Source organism: Strigops habroptila, chromosome 10, assembly GCF_004027225.2.
Source record: "Strigops habroptila isolate Jane chromosome 10, bStrHab1.2.pri, whole genome shotgun sequence".
NCBI classification, from domain to species: domain Eukaryota; kingdom Metazoa; phylum Chordata; class Aves; order Psittaciformes; family Psittacidae; genus Strigops; species Strigops habroptila.
This window is the reverse complement of record NC_046359.1, coordinates 8,233,847-8,257,625: the sequence shown is the minus strand read 5'-3', so window position 1 is coordinate 8,257,625 and position 23,779 is coordinate 8,233,847. Positions and strand designations below refer to the sequence as shown.

The window sequence follows — 23,779 nt, the reverse complement described above, 5'->3', positions numbered from 1 at the left end:
CACAGCATGGGAGAATGATTAACTTCATCTACCTGCCTTGTTTGTTTGATGCTGCCTCACTGCAGTGCGAGTCAATAAAACTTTGTGCACTGACACACACAACTTCCAGCACCCACCAACTGGGCCAAAATGGGGATTAGCAAAGCTGCTTTTCTCTTTCTTTTCTTGCTCAGCTCAGGTAAGAGTCTTTGCCTTCTGCTTGCCCAGGTAAGATGGAGGCTACACGCTTGCAGCTGGGGAAGGTAGGTCTCCAAATCTCTCTGTCATCACTTACGTGGGTGGTGATGGATTTAGGTCTTCCTGGCCAGAAAGAGTTGCTGTTGAACAAAGCAAGAGCTGTGGTTGCTCCAGTGTTGTGTTTGTTAGAGACATCAGAAGAGCAACAGCCTTAGTATCTGCATGGGGAAATAATGGCTCTCTGCACACATGGAAAACAGCACCAAAGCCCTCTACAAAATCCATAGCAGCCACTGAGACAGCTCTCTCTGTTTTCAGCAAACTTTGGATCAAATGCCAAAGCTGTTTTTACTGCCAAGCATCGTTAAGCACAGTGATCCTGATTTTCATCCTTTATGATAGGAGTTTTAAAGTTTGAAAATTAAATATTTAAAAGAAATTTAAAAATTAAAAAGCTCCTTTATATTCCATCAATTTCTCATTTCTGTTGTCAAGCACTTATAAGAAAATGTTCTCATGTTTCCCAGAGGCAGTAGGTAGAAATTGTATCTTCAGTAACATAGATCAACTTTTGTAACAATATGTCTAGCATTCTTTCTTACAACTCCAAAAGAAGATGGGTATTCCACTAAAGCTAATATATGAATTTCAAGCTCATTTACAAATTCTGTAAGTAAATATTCCACATGTAGTATACATTTCGATCAGATTTCAATCAGATATCATATTCTCTAGTACTTTAACATTGCATATCATTGTATGGCACTTAAACGACTTTTAGAAAGCATTGGTAAAAATATATCATTGCAGTTTCTATGATTTTCTAATAGCTCAGCCATTTAATATGTCAGAATAACGGGGACATATCACTGTCTGATTGTGCTTGGTTATAAAAGACAGCTGATAAAGTTATATTTGTTTTCTTATTGTTATCAGCTCTAATTCACTTGCTTTAAAGTGATGGTCCTCAAAACTGCCTGAAAAACATTTTTTTATGTCTTCGGGATTAGTGCTGGTCAAGTCTGGAAAGATACATATGTAAAAAATAAATTGGCTTGCTCAAATATGTATGAATATTCTGTTAAATTATCATGTGTCATGTCTGGGTTTATAAAGAGTTGGACTTTGGCTAGACTAATACACTCCCTGCTGCATTTTAAACCTATTGTATTCTTCTACAAGTTTATACTTTGCAATGTTTTTCAGGCAACTAACATCACATTTTCTTTTCTCATATCAAAGCTTCTGCCAATTTGTGTTGCCTTTTAGCTTATGCATGTCATCCAAGATTTCGTGTGTTCATTCTTAAACCAACTGAAATAAATCTTTTTTTTTTTTTTTAATGGTCGCTGAGAAGGAATTCTGTCCAAAATACCGCTCTTTGGACAAACATACAGTTTTAAGATGAGCCAATAAAGTTTGAAAACTAGTATATTTTCCTCTTCTGGTGCCCGCACTTGTTTTCTGAGTCCATCAGGAGAAATTGGTAGGCTATTGGTGCTCCAAATAATCCTACTATAACTGTAGGATTAGATATGGGAGGCCTCAGTGCCAGGGATTTCTCAAAACATGCAGATTTTACAGCACTTAAACAATTCTGCAAACAGTCACAGAAGATAGCCCTCAGGCAATTAATCATCTTACTTTCTTTATCGGCCCAAATACCTTTTATTTTACATGAATAGGAGATAGGTGATAAATGACCTTTATGTCATGGGAATTAATTACACTGGAGTGATTGCGGTGAATTGAGCCTAATATGAGTGTTTGCATAAACGAAAGATACACACCATTACTTGTGACAATGCTGCACAAGATTATGAATTTCCTGTGTCCATCAATAATAATCTAGCTTGAAAAATGAAATCATTAAACCATATCACCTTTATAACCTTGTAACCTGGTGCCGGATACACAAACAAACTTTTGTAGAAATTAGGAACATAAAATGCTTTTTTTTTTTTCCCACGTAGAAACACAGAATCTTTATAGACATGAAAGGAAAAAAGCAATTAGATGTCTAACTCCATTGAAAGCAACAACATTCTAGAGATAAGTGTTAAATGTATTAGCAGGTACATCAAATACATATATCTTAGGCACCTGTAGCTTTCAGATATGATAATACTGATTCGTTAATTTAAAATCTTTGGTTAATTTGCTGCAGCAGAGGTGCAGCCTGACAGTTTCGTTAGTACGTCTGCTCAACCCATTACAACAGAATAATGGTGGCCATCATAAAAAGCTATATAGTCATTTTATGACTGAGGCAAGAGATCTTAGGGCAAACAACTATTCAGTGACCAATAAAACTGTAATGATTGCACAGTCCACATGGGAGGTCATAATTTCACATCCTCCCAGTTCTTGCTTCTCCAAAACTTGAATACGGGTATCACTTCCTTTCTTCGTTCTCTGACTGGTGTTTGTTTGACACCATTTAGCCCCTCTCGCCAGTCTCCCTTATTCTTGTTTCACATTTCTTGTTCTCAGATTCAAACCCATGCATAACTCCATCCAGAGCTGCTTCTCTACATCTCTCTTCTTCTGTTTTTTCCTGTGGCGTTATAGTTATACAGCTGCGATTGTGTCAGGAGACAGAAATTGCCTCAGAGTTTATCATCTTTTACCCAGAATTACACAAAATAAATGGTGCCTTTACCTGTCAAAGCTACATGGAAAATGGGACTCAGAGTCACAGATCTTCTTAACTGCAGCATTCTCACTTTTTAATGCCTTATTCCTTTCCTTCCACTGTAGTGAAAGGAGATATACTGGATGACTATTTAAGAACAGATGGTGTTTGGATACTTACTCGAAATAAACAATTTTACAAGACAAATAATGAAAAAGAATGTGCAGAGAAATGTGAAGCAGAAGGAAATTTTAATTGCAGGTAATTTCTGCTGAATCTTAAAACTATGTTATTGTGGGTGTCTGCATATCAATATTTTCCTACTGTTGCTCAGAACCAAAATCCCCATCCTGCTGCAGCTCTGCCTACGGCAGCATCCCCCATGACTGTGCCTTTAGCTTGCGGCTTATCTCCACCCATAAATTACCACAAGGTCAAATAAAAGGTGGATATAAAATGTATTACTTGTGCTCTGGTAAATGCTCGAGCTCCTGCTCTTGTTCAGTGTTATGTGAAGAGCTGCTTACCCCCCCTTCAGCTGGATGCTACCTTGTTTCAAAAAAGAGGAGTGAGAAGTTTCTAATTCATTGTAGGGAAAGGCACTAACCTGGGCAGTTAAGCATTGGAACAGGCTCCCCAGAGAGCTGGTGGAATCAGTGGCTCTGAAAGTGTTGAAAACCTGTTTAGTTGAAGCCCTGACTGGTTTAGTGGTAGACTTGGCAGTCCTGGGGTAACTGTTGGACTTGATGATCTTAAAGGTCTTTTCCAACCCAGCTTATTCTATGATGCTGTTGATAATGTTTTGGCAATGCAGTAACTAGCTTCCCACAAAGTAACCTTTTCACGTAGTCGTATGTCCTGAAAAAATCAGCCACTTCAGAGCAGTAGAAAACATCAAACTCTTACTCAGTGTCTCAAATACTGAGTGCGGTATCTGAAAGATGGACACGAGACAGTGCTCGTAAATTAATAATCTATAGAAAGATAATTACAAGTTGAATAATTTGAATTTAATTTAAAATATTGCTTCTTATGTCAATATTGCTTCCTTCTCAATTTCAACAGGGCCTTCCTATTCACCAGGAAAAAGCTACAGTGTTTAACACTTGCTGAAAATGCCAAAATGACAGTGACATTCAACAGCACAGATGCAGTTCTTTTTGAGAAGAAAAGTATGTACATAGTAAAATGCTACAAATTTATATGTTCAGTCTGTTTTAACTGCACCCTTGCATTCTCTGCTGCAGTGCTAGAGTGAAGTGTGGCAGGTGGTGACAGTTTTGGTGGGGGGAGAGCCTGCATCCATTATGAACTGGGCTGAAAGTGCCAGAGAATTCCACATAGACCATCAAGGCTCATTATATTTGAACTTATATTTCACTCCTTTAGTCATGTATTATTGGAACCAGGCAGAATAAACACACATTTTGGAAGCTCTTTTGTTTATGCTTAATTCTTAGCATATGCCAGGCTCAGATAACTGTCTGTCTGATCTAGGAGTCTGAGGCTAAGAGGAATCAAAGATTTGGGGGCCATAATGTGACCAACATACTTTGATAAGTAAAAATTTTCTGGCTTGAAGGGATAGTTGCATGACACCCACATTGCAAATGTGCTTGTGAACAGAGCATTTCAAATAATCTCCAGCTGCTGGTGAAAGACCTTCCTTAAAAAGGAAGTTATTATAATTATTATGCCAGTAATATGATAGCATAAACATGTATTTTATACCTGCCAAAAACAATTGTAACTTGTTATATCTGTTTTGTTAACTAGATTTTTTTAGCTTTATAAAATGCTTCAGAAATTTTCCTCTGTAGTTGCTAATAGTTGGTAACTGATTTGTTTTAAAATACCTTATGGAATCACATCTTCGTTTGGATGCACAAGAGGTTCAAAACATGGTAAAACACAGTTCACTGTGAGCTGATGAACTTCAGAGTTATATCTGCACATTCTCAGTTTTAAGAGATGCTGTGTTGTAACACCACTGAATTAACAAAGCCAATTCCATTTCAGTTTACCTTCTGCAATGTAAAAAAGGGATTGGGAAGGACTACAGAGGAACAGAAGCTAAAACTTGGAGGGGTATTCCGTGCCAGATGTGGGCAGAAAAAACACCACACAACCCAAAGTACGGCCTTATTTATGATTGTCTTCATGTTGTTCTGAATCTCTTCCACGCTTCCCCATGTGTATAAGCAACTTTATAGTGCATGTTATCAAAGAAAGACAGTTATCAGGTGACTTTTTAAGACAACTATATATTCATCTGTCTTGTTACATTTGACTCTACTGGCAGAGAACTGTAATGATCTGGATAAGGAAAGGACGCACTGCCAGCTAGGGAAGTTGTGTCTAAATTCTGGGTCTCTTAAGAACATGAAATGCTGCTTCTATCAACACATGATGTAAATTTTGCTGTTTGTGACAGTGGGGCCATAATTTCTCTCTTCTATATGAGTTGTGGGGGGAAAAAAAAAGCAGTGGTATCTGTCCAGCTCTATGAGCCCCTGCTTGCCATCCAGACAGTCAAGAAGAAACATCCAGCAAAGTATCTAGGTGCCAAATGGACTCGCCTAGGCAGAGTTTTCTCATGGCTGGCTGCCATGGGGCTCACTGAAGCAAGCATGGAAGCAGATGTCCTATTTTCTTAGTCGGAGTTTTACCTGTTTAAAAATTGTGTTGTTTTTGTTATTCTAATGAAACATGGATGTGCTTGTTTAGATTTTTGTTTAAAAGCCATTTAGTCTTCTCTGGGAGGAAGAATCCTGGGGTCACTTACTTGCTTCAAAATCTCTGCAAGTTAGGATCCAGTTGTGTTTGGTGAATAGTCTCTAGAAATACTCCACTTCTAAAGTAGCTCCATGAAGAAAAATACATGACAGAGCCATAGGTCACAGTGAGCTGACTAGACCAGCTGGATGCAAGTATTAAAGACAGTAATCGTCCTTTGAAACTGCCAAAGTCCTTACAGGCTGTAAGCTCACTCATCATTGGCAACTGAGACCTAGTGAGAAAGCTGCTAATAATCATAGTTATGGAATGTTTTTTCAGATTTCATTTAAGGGTTACAATGGGCAATCTGCTGCTCTCATTTTTACTGTGAAAGAATAGAGCCTGCTGCTAGCTGAGCAAGTTAGACATTTCCCTTTTGCTCCACTAAATTACTGGAATTAAAATAATTTTAATACTGTTACAGTTATACTCCTGAAAAACACCCCAAAGCAGGGTTGGATAGAAACTACTGCAGGAATCCTGATGGGGATGAAAATGGACCCTGGTGTTACACAACAGATCCCGCTACCAGATTTGATTACTGTAACATCCCAGAATGTGAGGGCCAGGTCACGCACACTGGAGAAGGTATGTTTATTATTCATGGCAGGAGTGTTTGAGTAAGTAATATCATTCCTGCGATTTCTTCTTGCTTTATTATTGCAGATTGGTTTCAAATGTTAATTTAATTCAAGCTGGAACTTAAGAAGCTGTAAACACAAAGGTTGTTTTCCTAACTGGCTCCAGTCATCAAAGTAATTTTGTAAATATGGAGGAACTGAACTTTTTTAATCATTTGCTGATATTGTGTTGCTCTTAGCCCTAGCTATTTATTTAATTTTAACAAGAGTAAAGATTGACCCAAGTGCTGTGCTATGTACAAAATTCCCATTGCTATCAGTACATACAGATATGTGACAAAGTCCTCCCTTCAAATTACACGTACCTCTAAAGCTTTATCCATTTGCCTAAGCAGTAATGTGTGGTCTTCTGGATTCTTTTCATCATTAGCTGGAGCAAAGCCCTCCTTTCCTTTCAGTGTAGTCTTCCATGAGTAGATCAGGATCAGAATTCATGGGCTGGTGCAAACCTTGCTTTGTTTTCATCCTGCTTAGCCCCAACAGTGGAGTGCATGCTATGTAATGGTGAAGACTACCATGGAGAAGTTTCCAGAACAGAGTCTGGGCTTGAGTGCCAGCGCTGGGATGCCCAAGAGCCTCATATGCATGGATTTACCCTGGAGCAGTGAGTCATACTCAGTGCTGAATTCTTTCTTGCAGTGCCTGGGAGTCCCTGCCTGCAGACAGCCTAATTGCTACAGCTGGCCATAGCTGACTCACAAGCTTCTCTTTCATTTTCAATGTGCAGCTTTCCAGAGAAGGATCTGCAGATGAACTATTGCCGTAATCCTGATGGCGAACTTCGGCCCTGGTGTTTCACTACCAGCCCGTCTAAACGCTGGGAATATTGCAACATTCCTCGTTGCAGTGAGTCTGATTTCCTAAGATCACTTTAGAGGGTAGCTCTTCTCATTCAAATAATGAAGGGAGGGGAAAGACAACAAATCACAGTTCTGAGTAACCTGAGGAAATCCTTGTGAACCAGGGAAAGTGCATGTTAATTAGCAGTTACTCACTAAATTTCTGTTACATAAAATTATGTAAGGTCAGCGAGGATGCAGGTCTCACAAAGTATGATAATGTCAAAGATGTTATGGAAAACTGAATTTTTCTTAAACCACCTTACGTTTCAATTCATCTGAGAGACAGGGCATTCAGATTAAATCAGGTGCTAGTTTTCAGCTGACCTTCTAACTCATGGAAAACACTCAAATCACCATGTGGCCACACTGAGATATTTTACCTGAGTCTGGCCAGCACAGCTGGAACTGCCTTTTTCTTATCAAGGCATGAATTCTGAGAAATAAGTTCAGGCCTCAGGAGAAAAACCTGACTTATCAGTGAGGTGATTAGTGTGCTCACCATTAAGATGAGCACACTAAATCTGGACAGTTCGACAGCACTGAATAATGAGATTAGCATTGATGTTTGTAGAACTGGACTTTGAGAAATTGTTGTTGCTTTTATCTCTAGAGCTTGCTTTCTTATGCTTCTGCACTTGCCAGTGCTCTAAGTAGCAGCATGTGTTTTCTAGAAGTAGTTCACCTCATCATGCTCAATTACAGATGGAAGAATGACTATTTATAGACTTCTGTATGATAAAGTAAATTGTGAAAGTTACCATAGCCTCTCCATTTTGTGCTTAAAACTTACAGAAAGTTTAAGGAACAGGCCAACCTTTTACAGTTATACTTGTGAAATTCCATATACAAGGTCTATATAATAGGTATGCACCGTAGGTTCATCTTCTCTCTGCCTTTTGCAGGTTCTGTGTTTCTAATGGTTACTTTCTTTGCCGCTGCCCACATGCCCAGACGCTTTCTTCCACTCCTCCTTCCACACCACTTTCCCAATTCACTGGCTCCAGAAGCTCAGCTCTGAAGGCTGTTTTGCTTTCTCTCACAATTTCTTCTTGTCTCTCACAATTTCTTTTTGTGTTTCCACCTTCCCTGTGTGTATCATATTAATGTGCTCCCTTCATCCCACTTGTTTTTACAAGACTGTACAGGACTACTTACTGCCTTTCCAGCTCTGCTCTCAGGGGACTGCAGGCACAAAGTCTGGCTCGACCCAGCAAAGTTGTTTACTGACTGCTGCAAAAGGGCAGACACAGGACATCTGTCTGGCAGCCCAACTGCTTGTGAAAATGTACACTTTGGTTTTGCCATGGCTTCCAATAAATGTCACCTCTACTGAAAGAAAAAAGTGCACTTCCAACATTCTGGGAAACAAAGGTTTTTTAAATACATTTGAAAACAGAAGTTAGCAGCTGTTTTCTTTTTCTTTTTTTTAATCCTATTACAGCTACACGCCCCTCAGTCTCTGGCCTGGGCTCCCAGTGTCTTTCAGGGAAAGGAGAAGACTATCGAGGCACGATAGCCATCACTGAATCGGGAAATGCCTGCCAACACTGGAACATGCAGTTTCCTCACAAACATGGCTGGATTCCTGACAGATATCCCTGCAAGTACGCTGTACCTCATTGTTTTATCAAATACCAAAGAATATAGTTATTTCTTATCGATCCAGGCGCAGAGGAGTACAGGTTTTCCACAGTTATGTTGATAAGCTGTTTTCTCACCTTTTGTCAGCTCTCAATACTTCCATTCAGGTCTTGCTCTTCATTTTTTTCAGCATTTTTTTTTTTTTTTCACCAGCTGCTTTATTCTCATGCTTTGCCAAGAAAGGTTGGACCTGATGATCCTTGAGGTCCCTTCCAACCCGGTATTCTATGATTCTATGACGCTGGGATCACCTGTCTGCTTCACTGCAGAGTTATTAGTATTTACTACTTTTAAGTTAAAAATCCCCTGGCTTTGTTTTGGCACACTTTCGATGTGTTGCTCTTCTGAAGAGTGATGCTCCAAGGTCCAAGATGCTCCAATACATCCTCAAGCTCCAAGGTCAGAGGAGCTGAGCTTGTGGAGCATTATCAATAGGCAGGGTAGCTGGGATTGACTAGGCCTTCAGCTCTGTATTTTGATCCCGTGGGTTGTGAAATGGGTCCTTCAAGGTTTCCTGGGCGTGTGAAACCCTGTCTGTTACCACAGGGCAGAGAGCAGTGTGTGCTGGTGCTCATATGCACACACTTTCAGGATCAGTCTGTGACATCCAGCCTTGCCTGGTTCTTACCATAACAGTCAAGTACACCAATGGTTTGTGTTTTGAAGTCAGCTTTTACTGCTGTATCTTTGCCTCAAAACCAAGACCATTGGAAAAGTTCTTCATATATCATCAGACTTCAGACTGTAAATTCAAAGGCTGCTGATTAGTTCCAAAATAGTCCTGCATAAGGTAATTAATCTCCAAAAAGAATAAATGTAACCACTGAGTTGAGTTCTGCATACAGTAGTTGTTAATAGTCTTACACGCAACTCTTTACTCATAGAAACACAACTCTTTACTCATAGAAATGCAGAGATTTAAAGAAGTTTTTTCTGTTTCAGGGGCTTAGAGGAAAACTACTGCAGAAACCCCAACGGAGAGAAGAGACCCTGGTGCTACACCACCACCAGCAGCGTTCGGTGGGAATATTGTGCAATTCCCCTCTGTGATGAGGCAGAACAAGAGATTGTTGGTATGAGTAGTGGAGCGTGTTTGAGATAAGGACTTTAAAACAGTGAGAAATTTATTGTTTCTCATTGTAAATGTGTTATATTTTTTTCAGTCATTTTGTCACTATTGCTAATGCAGTTTTTCTGCCTGGCATGTTACAAAACTTGCCAAATAATGGTTAAGGAAGTGCAGCGAAGGATGTAAATCACGACTGACCTAACAGAAGAATTACAGGATAAAAGAGGTTTATTTTTTTAATGTTCCTTTTTTACCAAAGGTAGGGCATTTTTAGTAAATTAATTGAAAAATTAAAATCAGGTTTAAGGGCATGAAGAAGTGCTAAGTAAAAGGAAGTCCCATTTTTGGAAAGTAGCCACAAAGGAGAGGACAGAGGCTTCCAAAGTAATAAAAATATCATCTGAAACAGCCATTCATTTAAGCACAAAAAACCCAAGTAAATCTTAGTGCAAACACAAGGATAATAGAGAAGTTAAAGTCTAACATAATGTCCATTTTAGAAATATACCAGGGGCAAAATCACTGGCATCTAATCTTTGAGAACTTTGCATGTGAACTTTCTGATCTTTAATTCAAGCATGTTCACGTACCAAAATGAAACTGAGTGGTGAACCCTCCACTGAATGACATCTGACACATGAAGTTAATCTGTGAAATCTTTCTAAATATCTTTGGAAATGCCCTTCCATTTTTCATGCTGGCCATGATGCTCTCACTGAAGGCTGTCTGTATAAACAAGTCATTCATTCTTGTCATCCTGTGTGTTTGATGCTTTCTTGCTCCTACTCAGTAAGAACATAAAATCATGATGCAAAAGGCCAGTTTCTGTTGTTCATTGCAGATGTGCCTATGAAGGTTCCTGTCCTGATAGAGGAGTGCTACCGAGGCAAAGGCCAGAGTTATCGTGGCACAACTTCCATTACTGCATCAGGGAAAAAATGCCAGGCCTGGAACTCCATGTTCCCACACAGGCATGAAAAAACCCCGGACAGATTCCCAGATGCGTATGTTTATCTCACGTTTTCTTGCTTTATCTTACAATGACTACTGCTGATTGTATTATCTTTGCACACCCATGCTTTAAAACATTGTCAGCGGATGTATCTATGACAAAGAATTTTTCAAAGATGCAGAAACACTTTCTGTTAGTCTCATTTTTAAAAGCCACATTTTCTTGTTGTTTAAATTCTGAGTAAAATACAACCGTGTACCTTTACTTTTAAATCTGGGCTTCTGTAACCAACACCAGGACACTTGTATCCAGAGCCTGTGCACCTGCTGAAATGTGTTTTGTTTATGAATTTGAGACCTTCGTCGTGGCCTTTCTATTAATTTCATCTGGGGAGAACACAGCATTTATGCTGCAAAACACACAGTCAGATATACTACAATTAGAACTACCACTTAAATGTTCTTTGTAGTTGGAATTGGGCACCCAGAATTGCATACACTGAATTTTCCCCCGAATTTGTCTTCTTCAGACTAGCAAAACTGGACCAGCAATGACTTAGAGAGCTGATTATAATTACTAATATGCCAGCTTTTAATAAGCGTAGGAAAGCAACAAGATGACAATTGCTAGGAAATTCATCATGGTTTGGTGGATTACAAGTATAAACAGGAAGGTTGATAGTTTTCTATTCTTTTAACTTTTTTATGATGTCATCCTAAATAAAGTTTCTGGAAGTTTTCAGTTCTATTTTGGCATCAAAAATACTGATGTATTGAAACCAGAACATCCTCAGAGGGGATGATGTTTTCCACAAACATTTAAAAAAATTGAAATCAAGCTGTGAAAATGAGGAATTAACATGTTCTAGCATATTAAGAAAAAAAAAGCATGCCAAGTTTTTTATTCTGTGACTGTTGTGATTCAGGATGAGAAAATACTGTCACTCTGTAAATTATTGAAGAGAGAAATTCTACTTCCTCCTGCCCCAACAAGCATAGGCATGGGAGTGCTCACATGGAATTCAGTAGAAGTATTTTGGTTTGATTTGGTTTGCTTTGCTTTGCTTTGTTGTGGTTTGGTTTGGTTTGTTTGGGGGGTCATTTGCATAAATACTTGTTTGCCATTCTTCTGAATATGAGAAAGAACTCTTTGACATTTAAAAATAAACTATTTGGAAAAGCATAATTGCCCAATAGTATGGATCTTCCTATATATTTATTACTAATTCACACATTCACACAATTGTGTGTACTTATTCATATGTACTTAGAAATTAAATTATTTGCGTATCAGGCATTTAGATACTTAGCACATTGACATATTGCATTCAGAATTTAAGCCAGTTGTTGAATTAGGTTTCCTTATGCATAAATATGTTCATGACTGCTGTACATGTGAAATATAACTCTCCATTCATATTGCAGCCATAAATTTGTTTGCTGGTAATGGGATATTTAGCAATAAGTAAAAAAATAATTAATTTATTTATTTCTACATAGTACAGATCCTCGTCTTTTTGGCGAGGTATTCCTATGATTACTTTCATTCTTATGCACCATGACTATTGTACTGATTTTTGCAGTGATCTGAGGGGCAACTATTGTAGAAACCCAGATGGCGATAACAGCCCATGGTGTTTCACCACGGACCCCAGCGTGACATGGGAGTACTGCAATCTCAAGAGGTGTGATGATCATACACAAGAACACACACCAAATGACCCCCCTGCAACAACAGCACAAAACGTTGGCCTGACTACACCCAACGCACCTGGTAACAGCTGGCTATAAGTGTCACCTCCAGTAGAGTCTGTGGGTAAAGGAAATACTACTCTATTAAAACTATTCTTGAGTAGGGCTGCAACATAACAGTCACATCCCTCTTCCAGTTTTCAGATCTATACTGTTGAATTTTGCACCAGGTACTCTTTAGTTAGTTCATATCAGTAGCCTGTATCATTTTACAGTACACTCTGTAGGATATCTATTTAATTTAGGGGAAAAAGAGGAACTTAAAATTTCCAGTGTTTCTGTAGTTGTGTGCTACTGAAATAGTCATAGTGAATGCTGTTATTATAAGCATATTGTTTGTGCTGCGCTTTATGTTTTCAGGGGGTTGACCTTAGCTTGTTGTATTGCTTTGTAAAATGTATGCACCAAGAGAAACAATTTTTTGCTCTGTCCTTCTTTCTTGCTTTCTTAAATAGTCCATGTAGGTCAAAGTGGTGTGACATTTCTTAATGTATAGTAGATCTTTCAATGGATTATTTAATTTGAAAAAGAAGGTGGCAGAGTTGGATAAAAGATATGTTCTTAAATGGAGCTGTGTACTCTTACTCATGTGCGGCAGAAGTACCTGAAGCGATGTCCTTGGAAGCAAAAATTGCTCTTTCAGTCCAGTGGGCTGCTAACTCTGAAATATGCTTCTCTCATGCAAAGTACTTACTGAAACCAACTCATCAAGGATCTTGGAGTCTTTTCAGATATTTGTAGCATGTTACAAAAAAAGTTTAGCCTGAAGTTCCTTGAATGTTCTTCCAATTCTGTACATCCAGGAAAACATCCACCTTGACAAACTAAGGGATCCCACTGGAGGGTACATTTTTGTCTTTCTGCTGTAGACACTAGAGAGTATGCAAGTCCTAAAGGTACTTACTCTGCCTTGTTTCTGCTTACCACCACCACATACAGATTCAGCACCTAACAATAATTTCCTTTTCCTCTTTTTTCACAGACTGCATGAACGGTGATGGTAAAGATTATCGTGGGACAGTGGCAAAAACTGCAAGGGGCAGAACTTGTCAAGAGTGGAGTTCTCAGAAACCTCATAGCCACAGATATTTCACTCCCATGACTCATCCAAGAGCAGGCCTGGATAAAAATGTAAACAGCTCCTAATGCCACTGGTGTCATTGAACATTGTCTCCCTTCTCCATGACGCCTCAGTAATCACTTCAGGTTCAATATTTATAGACCAAGTTAAGTGTATCTGGAAGTCATTGAGTTGATAGCCCAGACCTATAATAGCGTTGGAGAGGGAGGGACGCATTTTTTCGTTACTTAGGATGTTGGTACTTCAAGTGCAGATGTATGCCATGGGGTTGATGCTGACAGGCAGCCAGCACAAAAGAAATCATATAGCGTTTCCCTGATTTCTGCAACCCCCAAAGTGATGCCTTTTGTTGTTTGTCACAAACTAAGCAGGCTTCTGGCAAATTCTCAGAGGTGATCTAACTTTCTCTCACTGACTGGAAGAGGGATTAGGCCAACAATAAATGTTTTAGTGCAAAGCACTTAGTCATCCTATGTCAAAGTTACTTAAGAGGCTTTAAAAAGCACTAGAGCTAGGTGACTTTTGGTGGATTAAGAAAATGATAGCAATTTTATCATATTTCCCTAATTTCACCTAATGGTTTTAAGATACAGGATAGAAAGAATTTTATTTATTTATTTATTTATTTTTTAAATCAGAGGAAATAGAAAGCATTTAACATCCAGGGGAAAAGTAGTTGGGGGAAATAATTCAAAGTTTTCATTTAAAAAACATGCACTTATATACTTCTTCATTCTGTGGCTAACATTTGAAGTCTTCATTCTCTGTTTTTGTAATTATTACAGTATTGCAGGAATCCTGATGGAGATGTAAATGGTGTTTGGTGCTTCACAACAGACCCAGAAAAAAAATGGGAGTACTGTGAAATCCCACACTGCTGTAATTATCCTTAAAGACTCTTCTGCCCTTCCTTTCTACAACTTGTTACGATGGTTACAAAATGTTTCCAGTCCAACCATAAAAAACTGCAGTAGGTGGTAGCTTTAGCTTTGAATTTAAGTCTGTATGGAAGTTGGGCGCAATCACGCACCTGCAACAGTCATCCAAAGTTTATATAACCCGGCTCTAAGAATCATCAGTAAGATTTCATAGATAATAATCTGTGTACATTTTATCATCAGTGAAGCTAAGCACTCAGAGTTGCTAGCTGAATTTGAAATATCCAATGAAGCCGTGAAGAGACATATTCCTTCCCTGGGCTCCTTAAACACAGGACAGGATTTCCTTGATGTTTATGCTAGCCTTTCCACGCACTTTGTGGCAGGACTGATGCCATCAGAGCATGCTCATACACTTTTTCCATTAGTTGGGAGCACAGAGATGACATCTTTTGAAACCCTTTTCATTCTCTACTGACTTAAATTTTATTCTGATCTGGATATTAAAATAATCTGCTCCTAAATATTTTGCCTTTCTTTTGGGGTAGGGATTGAACTTGGTCTTGGATATTTTACACTGGTTTTCTTAATGACTTTTTTTTTTTTTTTTTAATTATTATTTAGGGACATTAATCAGTACACTGAGCAGGTGCAGTGTTTGCTGAAAAATTTAGCACTGAAAGAGACTTTACCTTTTGTGGTCTCCTGGCAGTGGGCATCAATAACAACTGTAATGCTGTTTAGCAACCTGGCAGCCATCTCATTTGCTTTGCGCTTCCCTTCCTTGCCTGCATTTTGACATAATTATATTTTATCTATATCTGGCAGGGATATGGAAAGTCTATTCTTCATCTCATGTATTATTATTACTACAGCAACACCTAGAGGTCAGGTCTCTGCTCTGTTGGGCAATGTAGCAATACAAAAGAATGAAGAGTGGTCACTGCCTCAGAAGTGACATTCTTCGTGCTGGCCATCTAATGTATTCTTCTATGCAGCAGTGCATTGGGATTGTACACATTAATTTTGTTAACAAGACATAAAAGCTTCACTGACCAAAAGAATAAGGAATAGTATACAAACAACACATACTACAGCTGTAATAACATGCTCCCTGGAACTGCTGTGGTGGAGCTTCACTTTGAGATCTGATCTCTTTTCAAAAGAGCCTTTGAATGATAGATTTTTAAATTAAGATGTAGGGGAACCTTTTAGTCGCTTACCTTTGATTACTTTATTAATTGTCTCATACTAGAACTAAAAAATTTACACTCATAGCACCATACGGAGCTCTGGAAAGAATTACTCAAGTCTGTACTGAGCACCCAAGCTCAAGCCATTTTTAAAAGTTCAGAGTGGTTTAGATTAATAAGAAAGTAGAGTGAGGGAAAAATTAGAATATTTTATGACAAGGGGACAGTGACTCAATTTTATTTGTAATCTAGGGATTGGTTCGAACTCAAAAAAGGTGTACACTGTAATGTTTTAAAAATTTAGAAATTATTATGATTGTCTGGGCAATGAACTCTTACACTTTCTTTAGCTCTTCAACTTCCCTACAGATTTTCTTTTGGGTGTGGGACTCATTGTAGTGTTACTTATGCTATCTAACTATGTCCAAATACTTGACATAGTTAACAATTTTTCTAGGTAAATTAGTATTTTCTCATGCCAAATGTGATATATTAGCCCCAGGTTTAAATACTCAGGTAATGATAATACAATGAAGTCTAAAGGTTCTGATTGTTTCTTTACCCTTATTTTCTATTAACCAACGTAAAGAGTGAAAGCCCAAGGAAGATAAAAAAATATCTTACGCCTTTCCCTTTTCATCTGATTGCACTGTGGATGGCATTACAGAACTGCTTTAAAATTCTACATTGTATCTTTTTTATTCTGTAGCTTCCTCTGAGAATGAATGTGGAAAAGTCCTAGTGAGGAGTGAGCGAGCCTGTGAGCAATATAGCATGTGCAACGCACCTCCAGGGTCTTGGCCTTGGCACGTCAGTCTCAGGACAAGGTACTGGTGTTCCAGACTGTATCGCCATCGATGGGCACCAGGGTTTCACAAAGAACAGGCATTAGAAAAAGACTAACAGAAGATCATACATATGCTTCTGGAGACTGGCCTTGGTTTCTATATAAAATGCCTTAGCATATGAAAGAAACTCTTTTTTTTTTAAATCATAATGTCCACATATAGCTACTTATTGGGTCATTAATCCCAAAGTCCTCACTTTCTCCTGAATCTCTAGAGGGCAAACTTGCCCTGCAGATGTTAAGTAAACCATTTTTTTACTGAAATGGAGAAGGAATAATTCCCATTGAGGACAGTGACAGTTAATTGTATTCTGCAATGGGAGACTTAAGCCCAGGCATATAGCCACCAGACTGCAATGTATATGAATGGATTTTTATCATCCCTATTCACCCAGTATCTAGTCTGGTTCAAATGTAAATTGATGCTGTGATCACCCTAGTTGCGTTAGAAACCATAGAAAGACCATCATTTCTCAATATAACAGACAATTATGGATAGCATTTCCATAGTCAAAATCAGAGTGGCTGAACAGGAGATGAAGAAGTGCTTACAGAAAGGCTAATGAAAATTTCTATAGAGTTGTTGACAGTTACCACAATACATATTATCTCAAGAGAAGTTACAAGCCTATAGTAAGGCTTATTTAAAGAACTAGTCCAAAGCAACCCTACAAGCCAGAAGATGTATCCATTTATGAATTGATCATCTGGACAAATCCATGTGAAATTGTTAGGAAGTATAATTATTTTTATTAAGTTCCTGGAAGCAAGTGTGCCCTGTTGCCAAAATTTAACCTGTGTGTCAAATTTCTTTTCATGTTTGTCCTTCTGGAGCAAATAAAGCTAGTCCTTTGAAAACCTGCACTTGATATCTCTTGCCATTGGCAAAAGACACACTATGTCTGGAAAAGGTTTGAATAAGGAGCATATTGGTAATTTACCAATATTTCCCATTCTGCACAGCATAGATGGTGGAGAATTGTCTTAACGAATGTCATTGTCTTCTCTATTCTAGTTCCACTGAGCACCATTGTGCTGGCAGTCTGATACATCCACAGTGGGTCCTTACTGCAGCTCGGTGCTTGCAAGAGTGAGTATCCTCTAGAATGTGTGACAGGCATTTCCTGAATCTGTATGAGGAACAGCAACAGAGGAGCAAGATGTACTCAATAAGGCACTTCCTTTACTCCTTATTTCCTGTCTTTCTTGCCAGAGACTCAATTTTTATCTTCTGCTCCTGTCCCAGTCAAACAGTAGCAGAGCACAACAGAGGTTACTTCTGTTGCCTGCCCCCTCCCCACTCCAAAGCATGCAAAAGAGGGTGCTAATGATGTGCTGGTGCTAATTGCACTCGGTAAAACTGTGGTTTTTGGAGTTGTGAACACTGCAAGAAGGTGCCACATTATTTACAGCTCATGGAATTTTTCACCATCATAAAAATCAAACTGTTAAAAGTGCCACATTTTCCTTCTCCCCAAGAATAAACGAGGGCATCTATGTTCAGAAGCAGCAGACTGACCAGCTTGTTAATTGCAGTTCTCCAGGGAAGTCACAAGTTGTATGAGTGACATTCTTGATAACATGTATGGATGTATAACCTTGCCACTGTTGTTTCTTCCAGGTCAACAGAGCCTTCTTCCTACAGGGTGTTTCTTGGAATACAGAGTCTCAACACAGCAGAGCCATCCCTGCAAATCCAAAGTGTTCAGAAAGTGTTAAAGGAACCAAGTGGAGCAGACATTGCTTTGATGAAGTTGAACAGGTATCATTTCAGTCCAAGTTTTCCACCCCTAACAACTTTATTCTGTAGTCACAAATTAGCTTAACCTGGAGTTAGGTCTCAGGGATGGTTGTGGGTGGTATGAGAGTGTGAGAATCCCTTCGAGTGTTAGCGTTGGCATCTGTTCAAGGGTGAACTCTGAACATCTCTCCGGCTGAACGACTCCTTTGGTAGAACCCATGCGATCTCCCTACACAGTTTAGCGAAGGCAAGGACCACTTCTTATGGGAGGGCTTGTCATGAGGAATTCCTACATCAGAGGGCTCTGAGACATAGCCAATGTCCACTCTGTGTTTGTTCCAATCCTGTTTTAATCATAGAATAGTTAGGGTTGGAAAGATCATCTAGTTCCAACCCCCCTGCCATGGGCAGGGACACCTCGCACTAAACCATGTCACCCAAGACTCTGTCCAACCTGGCCTTGAACACTGCCAGGGATGGAGCATTTACCACTTCTTTGGGCAACCCATTCCAGTGCCTCACCACCCTCACAGTAAAGAACTTCTTCCTTGTATCTAACCTAAACTTCCCCTGTTTAAGTTTGAACCCATTACCCCTTGTCCTGTCACTACAGTCCCTGATGAAGAGTCCCTACTCAGCATCCTTGTAGACCCCCTTCAGATACTGGAAGGCTGCTATGAGATCTCGACGCAGCCTTCTCTTCTCCAGGATGACCAGCCCCAACTTTCTCAGCCTGTCTTCATATGGGAGGTGCTCCAGCCCTCTTATCGTCCTCGTGGCCCTCCTCTGGACTTGCTCCAACAGCTCTATGTCCTTCTTATGTTGAGGACACCAGAACTGCACACAGAACTGCAACTAGTGTTTCACAAGAGCAGAGTTGAATCAAACACTTTGCACAAGTCCAGGTAGATGATGTCAACTGCTTTGCCCCTATCCATCAGTTCTGTAGCCCCATCATAGAAGGCTAACAAATTGGTCAGACAGGATTTCCGCTTAGTGAAGCCGTGTTGGCTGTCACCTACCACCTCGTTGTTTTTCATGTGCCTTAGCATGCTTTCCAGGAGAATCTGCTGCAAGATTTTGCCAGGTTCTAGTGTTAGTAATATGTGAGATATTACGTGTCATCTACAGTTTTATCACCCATATAACCAGAGGAGAAAGGAATTTTCTGCAGCTTCATCCTTGTCTGCTTATTTACTCATTCATCCATCCTTTTCTCCTCCCGTGAAGTCCCTGAAAATGTCCATGGCTCTGAGGCAAGGATGATCTGAGATAAGCCAGGCTCACACCACCTGCAACGGTTATTAAGGGCTGGGCTTTGACTTGTGCATGTTCCTGTATGCACCTCAGGGGTAACCAGAGATTGGCGCTTTAGTACTACATGCTGCAAACACACTCACGCTGTGACTGTGCCAACAGAAACATCCCAGAGACTTTCAGTTGCTGTAACTAACCTCTTTTTTTCACTAAGTGACTAATCTTGCTACCATCTGTACAGTTGTAGGGCACCATCAGCTTCTCCACCCTTCCCCACAGAATTTCCATGCAGAGCCTTCTGAGTATGAAAACTGAACCAGCTGATGGTCATTTTAATAAGGATCTATTAATTATTCTTTGTTTTTTTTCCAGTCCTGTAGCAATTACTGACCGTGTTAAACCAGTTTGTTTGCCTGAAACCAGTCTCATGGTAGAAAGAAACGCAGTATGTTTTCTAACTGCCTGGGGGAAAACAAGAGGTAAAGCATATTTGGTGTGGTTGATAACTTAGGATTTTCAAATCCTACCCAAAAATATGTGGTTTATTTCTTTTATTTTATTATTTTTATTTTATTTCTTGCTCCTCGTTGGTCACATCAACTGAATTCATTAAACAGGAGAAAGAGAGATGAGAATTACCACCTCTTATCCCTGTCTATTTTGGTCTTTCTTCAGCTTATTCACACACTATATTTGTACAAATAAGCACAATACTCAAATAATGCCCTTGCCTTTAATTTTGATCTTCAGATATACATTTTTTTAACATCTGAATGAAGCTTGCACTTGCCTTCCTGTAATCTGAACATTACTGCCTGCATAGACTTCTGCAGGGACCTACATTCATTCCAGACTGATAGGATATATGGGCAAGCATCAGCTTAAGACCTTGTATCTGAGATAAGATGGCACCCCAGGAACCATGAAGCCTTTGAGTCAGACCTTACTCAGATCCAGCCACCTTTTGGGACAAAATGAGTTCAAACCTAAGGTTTTTAATGTTAGTAAAATCATTACATGAATTTGGTTCACAGTGTAGCTTTAAAAACTGACCATGGGGTCTTCTGCTGCCCAGCTCTCCTTCCACCTAAGCTGCAGGTTGAGAATACCCAGCCCTCTTTGACCCACTTTTTTCTGCAGTACGAGGCAATTCCTCATCCCCGCAGCTTCCAGCAGTGATGCTGGCATCTGCTCTCATTCAGTCTCTGCTTCCATGTACACACTTTTGGCCCATTTTCCAGACATCACCTTATTAATACTCCACCTGTAAAATGAAGCCAATGGATTCTTCTTTGTGTATGCGTCCATGGAATTAAAAAAAAGAAAGAAAAATTAACAGAACATGTCCCTGTCGCTGAGTTTCAGCAACCGTACAAAGCTTACACATAGATTGCAGTACCTTTCCCCCTGTAAAAAGCCTGTAATATGTGTTATTTGGCTATAAAACTGATACTATGAAGATGGTGCTAAAGAATAATCACTCTATAGTTAGTGTAACTCATCAGCATTTTCAAGAAACACTTTCCTCCAGCATAAACAGTATTAACTGGCTTTCTTCTCACCTATTTTCCCTTTCTTACCTTGCATTTTTTTCTTTTTTGTTCAGCTTGCCACATGATGGCAGCTGTTTCCTATGTTCTAGTGATCACAGCCACAAAAAATGGTACAGGCTAGATTTCTTCTGGAAGTGCATTAGGATGGAAAAATCAACAGACCATTGTTGCATTTAGGCAGTGGGAAAGAGGGTCCTGCCATATCATACAATTAGTTCATGAGATCTGCAGGGAAAGGAGAACCGAGCCAGAGACCCGCATCTAAATAAATTGTGTTTTGGGAAAATTAAACCTTGGCTTCAGGAAAATCCTCCTTGTCTGGAAAACACTTTGGGCTTGAAAGAATTCAAATTAAGTAAACCCAGGTTAATATTTTTCACCCTGAAACAAGCCACTGCTACTGCACCATAATGAAAGCCTGTAAATAGACACAATGGCTCAGAATACTAAGAATTTGTTTTTATTTATTAGTAACGCTTTGCAAAGACCACTGACCGCTGCTTGTTGAGGGTAGGTATGATCCAAATACAAAAAAGATTTAATAAGGTCCCTCAAGGAGCTCAGAGACTACAGTAGAGATGGGGATGGATCCCAGTCCTTTCATTATTGAGGCTTCACAGGATCAAAATGCTCAGGCTACCATTTATAACTGTTATATTTTCTTGGTTGTTCATAAAGGTACCGATGCGGACAACAGATTAAAAGATGTTGAATTCCCTGTGCTTGAAAATAGAATATGTAATCGCCCTGAATTTCTGAATGGAAGTGTCAGAAATCATGAATTTTGTGGTGGATTTACCTTTGGAAGCATAGATAACTGTGAGGTAAGAATAATCTAGTTTTGCGTCTAAGCAGATCAAATGACAATTTGTACTTTCAAGGCTCAGAAATAGCTTCAGCAACTCAAGGTTTCTGCCTGAAGCATAAAAATTGAGACATACGTACCATGTTTTCTTCACTCACACAGTTAACTAGAATAGCAGGAAAATTGTGTAGGATAATTTTGCCTTCCTTTCAGAACAGCATGCTGACATATTCTACTCATAGTAGCCTAGTGTTGTGAACGCCCCACCTCACCTGAAATAAAGCCTGTAATGTACTACCTGGACTTCCCTTTATTCCTAGAGACAGAGGGGATACTAGTGGCTGATTCCAGTGCAGCCTGGAGTTGTACCACATCTGCATTCAATCCCTTGGTTAAATAAAGCTTAAAGTGCTTCCGGTTTTCTCATTTTCACTAGTAGATGAAAAGACTTTTAAAATGTGGTTTTCTTAATGGGGGCCATCATGATGGGAGCCTTTCAGTAAAAAGCTGGTAGCTGCTTGGTGACAGAGCCAGAAAGGAAATGCTGGTCTGCCTGAGCATGTGTTTAAGACTGTTTGTGCAAATGATATCTTTGACAGTGCATTTATTGATTGGCTCACAAGTCATTGGACTAGGCATTCGTATTCTGTGATGCCTGGATTTTAAGGAATAGCATTAAAACAATTAAACTCATTTTGACCAGGACGAAGTAGGTCAGAGGATGTGGAAAATTAAGAAACTTCCTTTTTGTGTGTGTAATTGGCTTCACAGTGACCTGGGGATGTTCCAACGTCCATGATTAAATCTTCAGATGGTGGATCTTCAGAGCAAGGAAATGGCCTGGATGCTTGGAAATAGTTTTGGGGTTTTTAAATTGTTTTAGTCCAGCAGGTCTAATAAAACACTCTCTCTATATATATATCCCTTGCCTCACTCATATTTTGAGGCCTTCAGAGTTACCACAATATTATTGCTGTCAAACATTTTGCTGTTTGCATGTCTAGTGTCTCATCTAGAGAAGTCACCTTATTGTCTCTTCTCCTTCCTAGGCTGAAGCTGGAGGACCTTTGGTCTGCCAAGATAAGGACAGATTTGTCCAGTATGGAGTCACCTCTTGGGGCCTGGATTGTACCCAGCCATCAAAGCCTGTTTTTGTCCAAATTCCTCGTTTTATTTCTTGGATCAAGAATGCGATGGTTGCCCACTGAACCTACATACAGGCTAGCTTTTCTGGAAAGCAGTCCATGTGTCAGAAACAGCATTCCAAGTATGGTTTTAAAATTGTAATAATTCATAAGAATCTTAAATAAATATAATTACTGGCTGAACTGGCTGAAGTAGTTATTCCGAAGAAATAGCCAAGTTGGCCAGTTATTACTGTCTATCAGTGTGTCTGTGTTGTGCCTGGGTAAGTCAACCATGTTGCATGTGGCGGCAGCTGTAAGGCTCCTACTTCACCCCTCTTTTTAAGACATCCTCCAGCTCCTAAAAGTGACTTCTTCTTTGTTGAGAAACCTGATTTTCTGCTCTGTAAATGCAAGCAGCTGGGCTATCTCTGTGTACAATGTATTTTCTGTGCAAGAAACTTTATCCCAAATCACGCCTGTCCCTCTACCCATCACTGGCATCTGCTCCTCTTCTGTTGATGCTCCAGGCATTGCCTAATGGCAGTTTCAGGTATTCTTTACCATCTTTTGCTAGCAGATGCTGAACTGTGCCTGCTGGGGGTCTGCCAACCTAGGCGATACCATTGCCTGTAGGGGTTTTGTACAGTCTGCCTGTAATTCACAGGTCGCAGTAGCACAAATATGTTCATCTACATACTCCTCATGGAATCCAGCAAACCCACACATTTGTCACCAAAATGCTGCTGCTGTTTCATGTAAACCGAAGGCTGTTTTTCTTGATTTCAAGGCCTAAAAAAGGCTATTCTTGCTG

At 39.5% G+C, this 23,779-nt stretch overlaps 1 protein-coding gene across 1 annotated transcript; it reads left to right on the top strand.

Annotated features, from left to right (window-relative positions):
* Positions 1–80: 80 nt before the first annotated feature.
* LOC115613679 (plasminogen-like) lies at positions 81–23,173 on the top strand. The gene is made up of 19 exons (XM_030499500.1): positions 81–178; positions 2,938–3,073; positions 3,878–3,984; positions 4,832–4,946; positions 6,015–6,178; positions 6,706–6,835; positions 6,959–7,077; positions 8,515–8,677; positions 9,657–9,787; positions 10,625–10,787; positions 12,318–12,508; positions 13,469–13,617; positions 14,353–14,446; positions 16,348–16,465; positions 17,501–17,575; positions 18,107–18,247; positions 19,856–19,962; positions 21,715–21,860; positions 22,891–23,173. The coding sequence occupies exons 1-19, from the start codon at positions 130–132 to the stop codon at positions 23,047–23,049; spliced, it is 2,457 nt and encodes an 818-aa protein (XP_030355360.1). The 5' UTR covers positions 81–129; the 3' UTR covers positions 23,050–23,173.
* Positions 23,174–23,779: the final 606 nt, after the last annotated feature.